Source organism: Ursus maritimus, unplaced genomic scaffold (genome assembly GCF_017311325.1).
Source record: "Ursus maritimus isolate PB19 unplaced genomic scaffold, ASM1731132v1 scaffold_18, whole genome shotgun sequence".
NCBI lineage: Eukaryota > Metazoa > Chordata > Mammalia > Carnivora > Ursidae > Ursus > Ursus maritimus.
In genome coordinates, this window is record NW_024424230.1 from 27,102,095 (window position 1) to 27,118,340 (window position 16,246).

General features: G+C 52.0%; 1 protein-coding gene across 1 annotated transcript in view; it reads right to left on the reverse strand.

Moving 5' to 3' along the window:
• The window catches only part of SIGLEC15 (sialic acid binding Ig like lectin 15), a 16,968-nt gene extending 8,757 nt beyond the window's left edge, over positions 1 to 8,211 (reverse strand). The window contains exons 1-3 of the mRNA XM_040632559.1: positions 8,078 to 8,211; positions 1,304 to 1,363; positions 575 to 958 (exon numbers count right to left, since the gene is read on the reverse strand). Coding sequence (XP_040488493.1) covers positions 575 to 958; positions 1,304 to 1,363; positions 8,078 to 8,129 — 496 coding nt within the window. The 5' untranslated portion in view covers positions 8,130 to 8,211. The remainder of the gene's footprint in view (positions 1 to 574; positions 959 to 1,303; positions 1,364 to 8,077) is intronic.
• Between the last annotated feature and the right edge of the window lie 8,035 nt (positions 8,212 to 16,246).

Here is a 16,246-nt window from a genome sequence, read left to right on the forward strand (position 1 = left end):
ACTGACATGCACTCGGAGAGGCCGCCCAGCCAGCCCAAGGGCACATGGAAGGTTCTTGGCAGAGCTGCAATGGAACCCAGAACGGGATCCCCACAGCAGGGAGGGCTAGGATTTTTAAAAGCTCCCAGCTAATTCCAGTACGCAGCCAGGGTTGAGGACCACTGCTCTGCGGATTGGACACCCTCGTTCCCACTTCCTTAGGGTCTAGCAAAGTACTGCGCACTTGGCGGGCTCCCTGGGCACCTCCCCAGGGGGCTGCGGGTGCCCTTCAGTGCACAGAGCACACATCCCATCGCAGCCCTTGCCATTTTTGTTCAACTCGTGTCCCTCCCCCTAGACTGAGAGTTGCTGGGGCCATTCACCCTGTACGAGCTTCATTCCGATGTCCACTCCCCACTCCCGGGCGCCACTCAGCGCTGCTCGGGGCCAGCATTCTGCATTTTTAACAAGTTCGCCCGGTGGGCGGGCCCCCTGCCCTAGAGAGAGACGCTGGCTAATGCCCCCTTTCTGTGCCCGCGGCGCGCTCTGGGCGCCCTGGGGACGCGGCGGGCCGGGGGAAGGGCGCCGCGCTCACCGGTCACGCGGAGCCGGACGCCTTGGCGGCTCTCGTAGCGGTCGTGAACGTCGCCGGAGAACTCGACGCGGCAGAAGTAGCGGCCGTTGTCGGCCAGGGCGAGGCGCTCGACGCGCAGCGACAGGTTGTTGCGGCGCGGGTTGCCCAGCAGCCGGAAGCGACCGTGCAGGCTCAGCGCCGTCTGGCAGAGCTCGCTGCCCCGCGCCGCCGCGCACCGGAACACCTGCGGGCCCGCGTAGGCCTCGCCCGCGCGCCAGATGGCCGTGAGCGGCCCGTCGTAGTGGCGGTGCGGGTGCGTGAAGGTGCAGGGCAGCACGGTCGCCTCGCCCAGCGCCGCGCTCACCTCGGCCGGCACCTGCATGGACCAGCGCTGCGCCGGCGCACCTGCGGGCGGCCGGGGGCGTCAGCGGACTCTAGGGGGGAGGACCCCTCGCTGGGGTGCCCGGAGCCCGCAGGACTCAGGGAGCGTCTCCCTTGTGGGCACCCAGAAACCCACCCCGTGACTCGAGAGGCGTCTCCCGGGATCTTGACTCCCATGACACTCCAGGTGCCTGGACCCTCCCCGCCCTTCCCTGGGAGTCTTTGCCTCATTGGGGCGGTCCCACCTCACGAGCAGGCCCACTGACCCCATACTCTTTCCCAACACCAACCCTGCTGCAGAAAAGCCCCGGGATCCCTGGTTAAGGTACAGTCCCAGCACCCCCCCATAGTGATAATAAAAGCACTTACTGTGCACCTCTGTGTTGACCAGGTTCCCCGTAGTATCTCTTTTGGTTCTCACAAGTGATCCTAGATGGAAGCACAGTATCCTTGGGTTACATGTAATAAACTGAGGCACAGAGAAGTTGAGTAATTAGGTAAGGTCACACAGCTAGGAGGCACAGCCAGGGTCGGGACTCGGGACTGCCTGACTCCCCAGCCAGCTGTCTGGGCACTAAAGGCATGGAAGCTTGGGGCTCATCCAAGGAGACCAACACTCCCATTTACAGAGGGGAACAGGCCTCAGCAAGGGGCGATGGGTTTTGAAATTAATGTGTTGAGTGGGTGGATGGGGTTCCTTTCGAATCCAGGTCAAGCCAAAGGCGCTTCCCAAAAGGCAGCTAGGGAGCCGAGAAACCACGAGTGGTAGATCTTCGTGCTGTCTTCTTGCTCTGGGCTTCATTCCCCAGTATGGTTGAGACCAGGTCTGGGAGCCGTGGTCTGCCTCCAGCTCCAAGATAGCTGCAGGGTTCCTGCCTCTGTTGGTGCACGCATGTGCTGCCTTGGAGAGGGGGTGAGCAGGTGCGTGGGGGAGGGTGTTGAAGCTGGGACTCGCAGCATCAGGCTAGGGGTGGTGTCTTCCTGAGGAAGGGAGGACAGGCTGGAGGTCTGCCCAGCTAGAGCCCTCAGTGCAGTTCACAAAAGGGATCTTTAGAGGGAATAATACAGCTGCTCTTATATTTCCCAAGAGGTTTGTAATTTACACGGTTCTTTTGTATGCATCATGTCACGTGACCCTCAAGACACCCTGGGGAGTGAGGCAGGGGGCATATTATTATAGATCAGAAAATGGAGGCCCAGGGTCACACAGAAGATGGGAGAAACCCAGCTTTTCTGACTCTGCGCTCAGTGCTCTTTACTCTTTGGGGGTAGTTCCTGCCTTGGGTAGGAATCCCCTCAGCCCACAGCCAGTGACCATCCATCCTCCAAGAAGCCTATCCCATCTATGAATTATCTACAGGTCGGGACATTCCTCCTGCACAGAGCCAACATCTATCACTACTGACATGACCATCATTGTTCTTGGGAGCACGTGCATCGCCTCGCGGTGATGGCCCTCCTGGGACCCCATCATGGCCCTCCTGGACCCAGTGAGCCTTCCCTTCTCTGGTGGAAGTCCCGGGACCTCCCCTGCCCCTCCCCTTCCTCGCTGCCTGCTTCGTGCCTCTCCTTGCAGCGTCGGCGCCTGAGCTGGGGTCTCCAGGGGTGTGCTGCACCAGCCGCGTGGGGTACGAATTGCGTTGTGTGAGCTCCGCCTCATATAAAACTACACTTCGGGCTTAGGCCGAGCTTGCAAACAAGTAAAACCGCAAGATTTTTTTTCACACAATATGCTTGTAAGCCACATCTTGTTTCTTCTGGACAAGTGGAATTATGCTTTTGAACCCACGTGGAAGACATGACATTTCTCTCTAGTTAAGAGCTTGTTTGTTCAGTTGTTAATAATCAAAGGGCCTAGTTTCAAATTGGAGAAGCCCTTTCTGAAGGTTTTGCTGGTTTACTCAGTACTCCCAGGTGCAGAAAGTGTTTCCCCACTCTTGAGGCTCAGCCTCTGCCTCAGTTTCCCTACAGCCTCCTCTGACCTCCTGCGTCTTGCAGGCAACATGGAGCCAGGTACCGATTCCCTGGGTAGTTTTTGCTATCGTGTGCTCATCGATTAGCCAACATTTATCAGACACGTTCCCACTCTAAGCCAGGCGCTTGGATAGAAGCCAGGGTTACAAAGATCAATAGGATACCTTATCAGCCTGCTGGAGCTCACCGCTCAGAAAGGGAGACACATCAGTGAACACAGAATTACACTGCAGCCTGCCAGGTCCTCTAATGAGGGACACCGACAATGTTTCCTTTGTCTGAACAAGATTCCTGGCCCATTTCACTCACCAGCTCCCTCCCAGTCACCCCCAGGGCTCTGCTGAGTCGTCCTAAGGGGGAGGCCTTCCTGAGCCCTAAGCCTGGGTCTGGCATCCTTTCCCTGGGCCCCGGGCCTGGCAGACCTACTTCCTCTGTGGGCATTGCCTATTCAACTGTGTGTCTTGCCCAGGCACCCGAAGCTCCGGCGGGCAGGACCACGGGTATGTGCCCGTATTTGTGGTGTCACCGCCTCATGCAGCACTTACCATGTAGTCACTGATGTTGAATTGCTGTAAGAGGGCAGAAGGTAGGGTGATCAGGCTGGCTGGGGAGGGTGGTGTGGGCTGGGGAAGAGGTGTGCAAATATTAGGCAGGGAAATGCTTGGAGGACCCGGGAGAGAGGAGGTGTTGTTTCAGCGAAGCCTCGAGAAAGGAGTGGGATTTGCTAAGCCTTGATGTAGACTGAAGGCGTTCTAAGCAAAGGGGGCAGGTGGGCAAAGCCACGGAGGCAAGGACGGCAGCGTGGGGGTTGCAGGGCATGCCCAGATAATGGGGCCAGAGCACGCAGTGCTTTGGGTGCTTGCTGGGAGACAGTCCTCATATCTTGTGCATGGCAGCTCTGTGAGGGACTGGCAATAGCCCCTTTTGGAGAAGGGAGGGCAGAGGCTCAGAGAGGCCACGTGACTGTTGCAAGGTCATCTGACCAAGCAAAAGCAGAGCCAAGGCTTCACCCTCTGTGGTTCCTGTTCCTACTGTGTCCCTGGTGCCATGTTGCCCCAGGAGGGCAGCCTCTTTGGGAAACATCCTGAAGTGTGGTACAAATGGTAGGCTTCCCTCCCCCGGCCCCGTCCTCTCCCTGGAGGCTTCTGCTGTAGGAGCGGAGAGGGCACACAGAGGCCCTTTCAGCCAGGGTTAAGATCTTGGCTTCTGTCAGGGGGAGATCTGTGTTTCCTGTTTACCTGCTGGCTGGTGTTTCAGGAGACCGGCGCCTGGACTCCCTCTTACGTGGAGACTTTGGATGCATCCACGCAGGGACTCAAGGTGAGGGTGGGAAGCCCCAGCAGGGATTGCCTGGGGAGCAAGTGCGTTTGCTTTGGCAGGAACCCCAGCTCCCAGCATCCTATGACAGGTGCCGTGCACGAGGGAGGGAATACTCCTGACTGGAAACCCTGGCACCTCATTGTAGAGCCTGCAATCTCCCTGCCTCGCGACTGGAACCTCCGCAGTCAGCAGGACAGCCAGACTCTTCTCGCGGTCCTGAACACCACCCCTCCACGGTGGGCCCCAGGGCATGCTGCACGCCTCCCAGCTTTGGCACAGCTGGATCTGGGTGACAATCTCACTTGTGGTCATTCTTTCTCCGCCTCTTGTGAGCAGCCAGTCTGAGCCTGGCACTGTTCTAGGCTCCTTCACTTTCTGGGGGATCGTTGGGCAGGTTACTTAATGTCCCAAGTCTCGGGCCCCTCTGCTACCAAATGGGGCACCTGGTACTTTCCTCATGGGCTTGAGGGTTGAATGAAGTCACACGTGTAGCTTGCCCAGCAAATGCTCAATGCACATTAGTCCCCTGCTCTCACCAGCCCTGCAAAGGGAGTGTGAATACAAGGGAGCAGGGTGGGGGCGCTGAGCAGTGGTGGGGAGGTACTCTGGGCAGACGTCTCGAGGTGATGCAGCAGGGGTGAAGACGTGGTACCCTGACATCGCACCTTTTGTAGTTCACGTGGGCATCTTAGATCAGTGGGCAGTCACAGCTGAGCATGGCCTGGGGCCAGTGTCGGCCACAGGGTGCTGTCTCCAGAGTGCCTGCTTAGCTCATCTCTGTCCATGCCCCCCCCCCGCCGGCCTTCTCCCACCCCAGGTAGGACTTCTCAGCCCAACCTGCTGGCCAGTGTAGCCGCCGGGAGCAGAAGCGGCATCCTGGCCCCTGAAACTCTCCCATTTCCTTCTGGACCTGTGACAGCAGCCCATCTCCTCCCAGGCCTTTCCCTGCACGCCGCGAGCTAGGGCGACTGCTGTGATTTGTCTTGCCTTTTGGTTGGTTTCTCGGCAGTGGTTCCGAACTAGTAAATTCCTCTGAGCACCAAACCATGCTCTGGGCTCCCCACCACTGCACATAGGTGATGTCAAAGGTGGGGCTTGCTCTCGGGAGACTCCAGCAGTTTAGTCCAGGCTGTGACACCCCAGAAAAGTCACCTGACTTCCATAGGCTTCCTTAAAATAGGAACAAGGGTCCTTGCTTTGTGGCGCTGTGGTGAAGTGTCCAGGCCTGACACAGAAGCCCTTGAGGATGACGGCTGCCGTGATCCCTCCACCTGTGGATCAGAGGTCTGTGGACCGACCGCAGTCTCGTTCAAGGTCACCCAAGCAGGCAGAGCTCCCAGACCATTGTTCTTCCCACCTGCGTGTTCCCCGGCATCTCCAGCTTTCTAGAAGCAGATTTGTGGGGATCCAGAGGGGAAAGACGAGGGAGAGTGTGCATGAGCCCCTGGGAGATTCGGGGCTGCCCCAGGGCACTGGGGGCTGGCGGGGGGAGTGGCATCAGTATGAAGGAGAAGAGCACAGAAGGTAGAAGGGGGTTTCCTGGACCAGTTCCTCCCACTTTGCTTTTGCCAAGGGCCTGCCCCGGCTCTTTGCTCAGAGCTGTGGTTGGGGACGAGACTGGGGCTGTGGACATCTGCTCAGGAAGCCCGGGGCTCCCGCACTGCAGCCAAACCCGGCCTAGCCCTCCGGCCTCCTGCCCAGGCCCCCGGCCACATGGAGGGGCTCCTAGACAAACATCTCCAGAGGGGCTTCGGGGTTTCAGAAAGTGGGATCCCCTCACCCTAGTTCACGGACCTCTCCGTTGTAACAGTGAAGCTGCTGCCAGTATGAGAAAAAAGGGTCTCCTCCCCAAGATGCCGCAGCCTCCCCGGGTAAATCTCGACCCACGGCTGGAGCGCTTGCGCGGCTTGGGTTTTGTTCTTGGTCATGTGACTGCTCAGGCTTCCTCTAGGTCTTTTTGTCTTTGATGAATTCATAGCCATTGACCCTCCACAGGAGAAAAAAAAATAAACCCAAACCACCTCCCACCCAACCTCGCCTCTCTCGAGGTTAATGTGACTTCAGCAAGATTTCCCTGCCATTTATTGTGCAATCACTCAGCACCAGGACTGCACTGGTGGCTTTTATCCACGATCTAATTCTCCTTCACGACACCCCACAAGGCACCAGGGTCCCCACTTTATCGATGCTCCAAGACGTCAGGCAACCTGCCCAGGGCCACGTAGCTAGTAAATTGCAGAACCAGGATTCAGGGGTGTGTGTGATGTCAACACTCACATCTGAACCGCTCTCTTATCAGCCCCGCGTCTGGGCGGGGTCACCTCCTCCAGCCCCCACTGTCTAAGTGGGACCCAACCCTGAATCACCCCAGAAAGATGGCTGAGTCAGGTCATTCTGGGAAAAGAAAGCCTCTTCCCTCTTAGCTCCCAGCACTGGGCTGTGTGGTGGGACTCGGGGCAGCGGGGGTGGGGCCGGTGGTGGTCCGGTCTAGAGCCGCACGTCCCAGCTCCACCCACACCACTCACTGGGCCCCTCTGCGCCTCTGTTGCCTCATCCGTGAAAAGGGAATAGAGTAGTTCCTTTCTCAGACGGTTATGAGGCATACGTGAGGTACTAATTAAAGCGCCCAGCACTGCTAAGAGCTATCTGTGCGTAGTTGCTAGAATTATCCAAACCAGACCTGAACTGGACGCTGCCTCTGTTGAATGCTCGAGAGGAAGGAAGAGGAGCCTGAGGGTGGGAGTTTATCATCCAGTCATGGAGACAGGACCCAGACAAGGAATGGTGACTGACTCAGAACACTGTGATGCCGGCGATGTCACCGTGCGGTGTGTGACGGCCCGTGGCCCTGCCCGTGGAGGCACGGATGCCGAGTCCAAGGACACAGTCACAGGAGGCACACGGGGCTCAGAGGGTGGCCTCTGTCATTTATCCTGATTGCCCTCAACTTGTGCGTCAGAACGACCCAAGAGAGGGTGCCTGGGTGGCGCGGTCGGTTAAGCATCCCATTTTTGGTTTCGGCTCAAATCTGATCTCAGGGTCATGAGATTAAGTGCACTCAGCACAGAGTCTGCTTGAGTTTCTCTGTCCCCCTCCCCCCTAAAATAAATAAATGCATCTTTAAACAAAAATGACCTGAGAAGCTGGTTGAACATGCAGACCCCTGAGCCCCGCTGCCTGATGCTCCCATTGTGCGGGTCTGGGCTGGAGCCAGGACCCGCATTTAGATGGACGCCCCTCTCCCCCCCACAATCCTCGTGCAGATGGCCCGGAACCAAAACACTGTTCCCAGGGACCCCGGCTCGCTGAGCTGAGTGCCTGATGATGTTGTTACTTAAGCCTGCTGCAAAGAGTTCCCATTCACCCCTTGGGGTTCCCGCTGGGTGGTCAGGGTGCCCTCTCTCACTTGTCCCGTCCCCCGTGTGAAATCACCCCCCCTCTAGCCCCAAACAACCGCGTGCCTCCTCCCCTCCCCTCTGGGCTGTGCCCATCGAGACGTAAAGCGCTCGAATGATGGCAACACCCGAAGTCCCTCAGAGCCTGGACTGTCCTCCCCCGAGCTTGCCCGTCATCTCCCTGGATCCTCATGGCAGCAGGTGAACGGGTGGCCTTTCTACAGGGGGGGCCACTGAGGCCCAGAGAAGTCACCAGAAACCCAAGGCAAAACCTGGGCTTGAACTTCTGACTCCTGTCACCACCGCTTCCCAAGGTGTGCTTCCTTCTCCGTGGGCCTGGAGGCTCTGGGTGAACCCGGCTGCCCCAGGGGCGAGGAGGGAAGATGGTACCTAAGGTTTTGTGAGCAGCTGTTCTGTTCTGAGCATGGGCCAGAGAGAGTAGTGGCAGACTCACCCATCAGGAGGACGCCCACTAGGCAGGCCAGGAGTCGGATGGACCATTCCATGTTGCAGGCGTCTGGACACCCCAGGCCGGCCCGCGCTCGGCCAGACCACCAGGGAGGCTGTGCGAGAAGGCAGGTGAGGCGGTGGGCGGTGTGCCCGGGTCTGCGCCCCACCGGGCTCCAGGCACGGGAGGAACTGGGGAGAGGCAGTCAGGCGGCCTGGGTATGATTCGATGAGGCCCGTGGGGTTTAGTCATGTGGAAAACCAACAGGGGAAGCACTCGGATGATTTTCCAGGGCAGGAAACAGAGAAGTACATGAGGAAGATGAAGGACCCTTTCCCATGGCCGCTGGCCCCTTTGGAAAAACTGCTGTTCTTAATGCTGCCTGCCTTCCCTTCCTCCTCCCCTCCTTCCTACTCCTTTCTCCCTCCCTCCTTCTTTCTTTCCTTCCTTTCCTCTTTTCCTTCCTGCATTTTTAGTGTGCCAGTGTAGGTTTTCATTTGTTTTTGGTTTTTGTTTTTTGTTTTAGAGAGAGAGAGAGAGAGAGGGAGAGAGTGTGCACCCGAGGGGGGGGGCAGAGGCGGGGCTCGCAGTGGGACTCGATCTCACAACCCTGAGCTCATGACCTGAGCCAAACTCAAGAGTCTGAGGCTTACCTGTCAGAGCCACCCAGGCGCCCCCGAGTGGGTTTTCATGCTGATGAAGCGATCTTACTGTGGCCATACAGATTTTGAAGTGGTGATTATTCATGGAAGGATAATCATCTCCAAAATGTAGTCATCGTTGACAGTGGTTACACTACCAAGCAGCATAAAAGGGAAATAGTAAAATCATTAAGCAAATCAATCCTGAAAAGCATGTCAACGTGCGCAGAACATCAAAATGTCAGATAGAAATATCCTACCACAGGGGCAGAAACTTCGTGGCTGTTGCAAGGAGGTCGACAGGAAGCTGGCAAAAATGAGCCAATCCGTGCCTAGAGGCAAATGTTTTAGGGATAAAGGCTAATCTGTTAAAACGAAGAGAGAGACAGAGACAGAAACAGAGAGCGGCTCTCAAATACAATAGATTAAAAAAATAGAAGATGATTTCTCTCCCACATGTCTGTCCCGAAGTGAGCTGTTGATGTCGGCAGGCGGCTTGCTTCTCCTGCTTCTCCTGCTTCTCCTGGTCATCCCGGGATCCAGGCGCCTCCATACCGTTTCGCCCTCAACCCCTTCCCCTGCGGTATTGTTAGTGCCGTTGAAGGCCGAAGGTGGGAATCAGGCTTGGTCAAGGGGAAAGACGGAAATCCTAAGTCAGGTGGCTTGTGGTTTTGGTCATCCGTGATCCCAAAGTTGTATGCATCACACCCACTCCCACCCCATGGGCCCAGATTCAGTCATACAACCACACCCACTGCAAGGGAGCCCTGGAAGCGAGGTCACGAGCAAGGCGATCCTATGGCCAAGTTACAATTTATTACCATGGAAGAAGGGAACTCGTGTTGCTGGGTGGTTGCCTGTCTCTGCCATGCATGTTTGCTAGAACTCTAGAAAACTAAACTTTGGAACAGAATCGATTCCATAAACTCTAAGATGTCATTGAAGGACACACCCTTATTTTATCCAGCACTAAGAGACTGAGAAAAGAAAACCTCTCTACCTTTGTATAATTGTAAGATGCCATTGAGTGTAACATGTGTCCAGAATTCAGAAACGTGAAAATGTGAAAAAAATGGGCCTCTTAGAATGGATGAGATATAGTTCCTTTTTTAGTTTCTTGGTAATATATTCTCAATAAGAAAAGATTTTCAGAGGGGCCAGCCTGTCCTCCCGACGCTAGAAGGAGCCGTATGGAAGAGATGCAGGTCTGTGTTCAGGCCAGGGTTTGACAGTCTTCATCGGGTTAAGGAGGCTTTTCCTTCGACTCCTGGTTTGCTGAGAGCTGTTAGCGTGAATTAGTGTGGAGTTTTCTCAAAACCTTCTTCTGCTTTTATTGAGAGAATCATGAGATGTTTCCTCTTTAGTGAATTATTGATTGGTCTTTCCTAATGGAACCAGCCTTTTGTTCCTGAGATAAACCACGCCCGATGGTGATGTATTATCCCTTTTCCATATTTCTGGGTTCAAGTTGCTAACATTCTGTTGAGGATTGTTAATGTCCGTGAGGGATTCGATCTGCAGTTTTTGTTTCTTGCAGTGTCTGCGTCTGCTCTTGGCATTAGAGTAACGCTGGCCTCACAGAACGAGTCAGGAAATGTGTCCTCTGCTGTTTTCCCAAAGAGATTATGAGTTGATATTACATCTTCATGAAATATGTGGTAGAATTCCCCTTGCAAACCAAATCATCTGTGCCTAGAGTTTTCCTTTTGTTGGAAGGCTTAAAACTATGAATTTAGCCTGTTTGATAGAGTACTATTCAGATGATCTATTTCTTCTAGAGTAAGTTTTGGTAGGTCACGTATTTCAAGGAAATGGTCCATTTCATCCAAGTCCTTGAAATTGTGGGCACAGAATTGCCGATAATATTCCCTTATTGTCTCTTTAATGCCTGTGAGGTCTGTAGTAATATCATCTCTTTCATTCCTGAATTAACAGTACTTTATTTATTTTTTATAGGTTATTTAAAAATTTTTTTGATTTAAATTCAGTAATTAACATGTAGTGTATTACTAGTTTCAGAGGTAGAGTTCAGTGATGATATAACACCCATGCTCACTCCATCACGTGCCCTCCTTAATGCCCATCTCCCAGTTACCCCATCCCCCCACCCCCTCCCCTCCATCAACCCTCAGTTTGTTTCCTATGATTAAGAGTCTCTTATGGTTTGTCTCCCTCTCTGATTTTGTCTTGTCTTATTTTTCCTTCCCTTCCCCTATGATCCTCTGTTTTGAATTAAGAGTACTTTAAAAAGTTCAGATTCAAAAACTTGTGTCCCCGTGTCCTGTCCCCGGTCCTATGCTGGACACGCTCAGACGTGTGGGAGAGCAGCCGCAGTGCAACTGAGTGTGCTGTGATTGAGGGCTCAGCTCTCAGCCCCAAGCCTCGTTTCTCTACTCTGCTGTCAATGCTGAGGCTGGCTCTTGGCAAACCACATTTCTCAGACACGCTTGCTGGCCACTGGAAGGCACAGAGAGAGACTGGAAGGTGAGAGCTGGGCTTCCAGTACCTGTTAGCTTGGCTCCAGCAGCTGATGAGAGTTCTGGGTCCAGCCTCCAGATTCTTTTGACAATGGAAGCCTGTTGAGTCCCCTCAGGACTACAGCACCAGCCAGGCATGTCTGTCCCCCTCCCACCCTATCGTCTGAGCATTAGTGGCCCCCTTCATAGAGCTGGCCACCAGCTGTGCAGGGCCCCTTCCTGTGAGCTCCTAGACCTCAGTAACCTTATCTCCCCCCGCCCCCAGCCCTGGGAGGGTTAGCTGCTTCCTCTGGTTACTAATACTTGGGCTGCTCAGAATCTCCTATTTTCTCATTTCTCCTTCAATCCGTGTAACCAGTGGCTTATACTGTGTTTGATACGTGAACTCAGTAAATCTCCGTTTAAGAGGTCAGTTCTCCCCAAGTTCGTCTCTTAATTCAACACAATCTCAATCAAAATATCAATAAGCTTTTTTTTTTCTACAAGCAGATTCTCAAATTTATATGGAAAGACAAAGGAACTAGAAGAGCCAGAATTGTTTGTCAGAAAAGAAGAATGCATTGGGAGGACTGTTGTTACGTGATTTCCAGAACCACGATAAAGGTGCAGAAACCAGGATAATGTGGTATCGGTGGGATGATAGCCACAAGGATCAATGAGACAGAACTGAGAGTCCAGAAATACCAATGCAGCCAACTGACTTTTGACAAAAGTCCAAAGGCAATTCTATGGAGAGAGGACAATCTTTTCAACAAACGGTTTTGGAACAATTGGATGCCCCTATACCAAGTTAGATAGATAGATAGACAGATAGCTAGCTAAGTTTTAAAAAGGGCCTTGACCCATAACTCACACCTTATACAAAAATTAACCGAAAATATAGTATAGACCAAAGTGTGAAATATAAAACTATAAAATTTCTGGGGGAAAACAGGGAAAAAAAATTTGTAAGCTTAGGTGAGGCAAAGGATACTAATTTTAAAAAATAGTAAACTGGATTTTGTTAAAATTAAAACATTGACTCTCCAAAAGACACTGTTAAGAGAATGAAAAGACAAGCCACAGACTGGGAGAAAATATCTGCAAATCACATCTCTGACAGAGGATCTGTATCCTGAATATACAAAGAGCTCTCACAAACCAACAATAAGAAAAGAATAATTAAAAAATATATCAGTAGATTCGAACAGACATTTCACCAGCGAAGATATACAGATGGCCCATAAGGTCATGAAAGCATGCCCAATGTCCTTAGTCTTAAAGGAAATGCGAATTCAATTCACAGTGAGATGCCGCTCCACACCCGTTAGAATGGCGAACATAAGGGATCCGGACAATTCAGATGCTGAAGAGCCACAGGTGTGGCTGGTGGGAATGCACAGCGGTACTGTGCCCCACGGCGGACAGTCTGTCGGTTTCTTACAAAGTTAGAGAAGTTAAGCAGTTTTTACCGTGCAGCCCTGCAGTCCACTCCTAGGTACCTACCCGGTGAAATAAAAATTTACGTTTCAAAACGTCCGTGTGGGAATGTGTATAGCATGTGTATTCATGCTCACCCTAAACAGAGACAGCTGGATGTCCCTCACAGTAAGTGACACCTGTCATACATGCAGACAGCAGAGTGCTGTGCGTGGACGGCAAGGAACACACTGCCGAGTTACACAATAGCCTGGATGAACGAACTGCATTTTGCTTGGTGGGAGAAGACAGGCTCAAAAGGGTACCTGTGGTATGATTCTGTTCATGGAACAGGCAAAAACCATAGGGACAGGACACAGATCAGTGTTACTTACCCGGGTAGGGGCCCAGGAAGGGGTTGACTACAAGGGGGCAGCAGGAGGGAATTTGGAGGGAATAGAACTGTCCCGTATCATGATTGGGGCATGAACACATGATTCTATTTGTCAAATTGCAAATGCAAACGTATGGAATTATAGACTACAAAGGATGAATTTTACATCTGTAATTTAAGGAAATTAACCAGGATATGGGGAGAACCCCAAATGGAATACAAAAGATAACAAAACACCTGAATGTATTACAAAAGAATAACTTAGCCTGCAGGAGAGAATACAGAACTAGCCTCAGTTTCTTGGGAAAACCGTGTTTTGACTGAATGCCCGAGTTAAGACAAAACACTGCGCATAATCACTGTACTGTAGTTAGTAAATTTGTTTCTCATAAGGGTAGAGCTGGAGACTCTGAAACTATGTATGTGTCCATGAGCGCTGAACAGATGAGCAGATACGATGTAGATGATGAGCCAGGTTTCTCTCAGCTGGAGAGAAAAAGCTGCAGTTAAGGAAAGGGGAAAGTCTAAATGACCCTTGTGACACTGGATTGGAATTGGAGGTGTCAGAACACAGTCTTGGTTTTAAAGTGCATATACAGATAGATGCAGAGCCCATAGAGCTCTCAGTGCAGAGGCTGGCAGGTTGCGGCGTGTCTCACACTCGATAGATAGTAGCTATGTATGTGTATGGATAGACACACGTTACATATATGCATTCATATGTAAAACATACGCATACCTACATGCATATAACACTGGCATGTCGACACAGGTGTATATATACATAATGGCTGCTCAATTAGATGATTCTATTTGTTTGTGTTATTGGTCAATACGCTGATGCTGCCTTTCCGCAGTCTCTCTGGGCTGGCCCATTGGTGGCTTTTCAGTAGGGTGACTATAATTTACTATCCAAACCAGGACACATTTATCTGGGACAAGTGCTAAACAGTTGGGACCACCAGTAAAATAGTCATAAAGTGTGACTGTCCTGGGCTAATCAGGCATGTGGTTACTCTTCTAGAAAGAGCCCCAATTATGAATTTCTTGGCAGAATCTCTCAAAGGCTTAATGGATCTACATATGAATACTGGGGTAGGGGAGGAGAATGGAGAGCGGGAGAAGGCGTTCATCTTCCCAGTTATTGAAGGCAGAATATTGCTCTTTCCTTTTGAGTTCCTTTGCCTCAGTTTTCCTGGGAGTCACCATCTGAGAGGATTAGGATGTATGTGTATAAGCCTCTGGAGGGTGAGCGGTAAATCGATGCCAGCGTCCTCATAGTTGAGGAAACACTGAGAGTATGAATCCGGGGCCATTTGATTTATATGCCCAGTAATGTTGTGCAGTATACAACCTGCACAACTGTATGTGGTCACCCCGTATGAATACTTGCGAGAAGGAAGGGTTGGAACATGACACCAGGATTGTTTCTGGGGGTACTTTGGGCCCTTCTCTGTCACCTGACACTCTTAATCGGGTTTAATCTGGTGAAAGTGAACCCCCCAGCTGGCCTAGGTCAGTGGAACTAGGGTGTTAACCTCAGGAGTGGCAGTGGGTGGAAATGTAGCAGCAAGGAGCAATAGCAGAAGGAACCTGCAGGAATTTCCAGTTGGAGGCCACAGGGTTACAGGTGGAAAGGATTTTCTCATTCCTTTGCACCTGCTGATTCCATGCCCTGGTAAGATAACACCCCAATTCACAGACGGGGCCGTCTGCAAGGCTTGGGTGGCCAGGAAGTCCAGGAGATCAGATCAGATCTCCCCTGAGAGACTTCCAGAGAGGAGGGGATTCCCCTGAGACATGGCTTGAGGAGTCTGAGGCTGAGAGCAGGCCAGTGGGCCAGCAGCTCACACCACTGAGGCTGGGAAAAGGACAGACAGTTCAGGGTTTCCTAAGTCATTCTCTACTGGGGTAAACGGGGCCACATCCTCTTGTTAGTTCTGAATTAAGATGGGGCTTGTTGTTCCTTTCCTAGTCTTCTTTCCATTTCCTCTTCTCTGGGAACCCCAGTTTTAAAAATCTCTCTGCGTCATTTACCCCTCTACGCTATAGATCACATGGGAAAGGCCGTGTGGCCTCCCGATGGCGCTGCACTGACTTCCAGCGTCACCACTCACTACAGTGTGACTTTGGGCAAGCATTATTTTCTCCGTAAAGCATGGGTGATGGTGGCCTCCTCGTGCTGCTGCAGCGAGGACAACAGGGCGAGCTTCACCAGAGACTTCGCCTGCTGGTTGCTCCCATAGCAAGAACGCCGCTGATCTTCAGAAAGGGGCGGGGTCGTCTTGTTACTCTGGGGTCCCCCTTGTATGGAATGTGTACAGATGCAGATTCTGATAAAAACCAGTATGAATTCAAGAGTCAGATGGGAGACGGTAGCAGAAAATAGATACCTATCAGAGGTCAAAATGATTTCAAGAACTTTAGAGATGCTTGGCCAGCTGGTTAGCAAACCCATCTTTTGTTCATAAAAGCAGGTGCTCTGAGGACCTGGGCAAGTGCTCGTTATTAGTTTCAGTTGCTTTGGGAAGCAGTACAATTGCTTTTAAAAATACCATTATGTGATTTATGTAATTTAGACATCGATCTCTTCTCTGTGTGCTCAGTGATCCCCAAATCCTCTCACCCTCCTCCTGCTCTCCCTCCCAAGCTGCTCAGACAGCACCCCTTGCCCTGACAGCTGTGCTTCTTCCCTGGCTACGAGCGCCAAAGATCCAGACTGGGGCGCCTGGGTGGCTCAGTTGTTAAGCATCTGCCTTCCGCTCAGGGCGTGATCCCAGTGTTCTGGGATCGAGCCCCGCATCAGGCTTCTCCGCTGGGAGCCTGCTTCTTCCTCTCCCACTCCCCCTGCTTGTGTTCCCTCTCTCACTGGCTGTCTCTCTGTCAAATAAATAAATAAAATCTTAAAAAAAAAAAACCCCAAAGATCCAGACCTTTCTCCTGTCTGTGCTTCAAAGCTGCCCTTCCCCAGAGAGGAGTTGTCGGTTGATGAAACAAAGCAGAGTTCATAAACGGTCTGCAAAACAGAGGGAACATAGCGCATCTAAGAAAATGGCATTTCCAACCACTGGAGTGATATGGATTCTTTAATAACTGATGCTGGGAGAACCAGTGAGTTATTTAGATAGAAAAATAAAGCTAGATATTGTCCTTACTTTTTAATCTATATTCCAGATGGTACAATTACTTGAAGGTAAACGTTGAAACCAAGGAGGTGCTAGTAGAAGGCATGAATGACTTTTAAAGATTTTTATTTTATTTGACG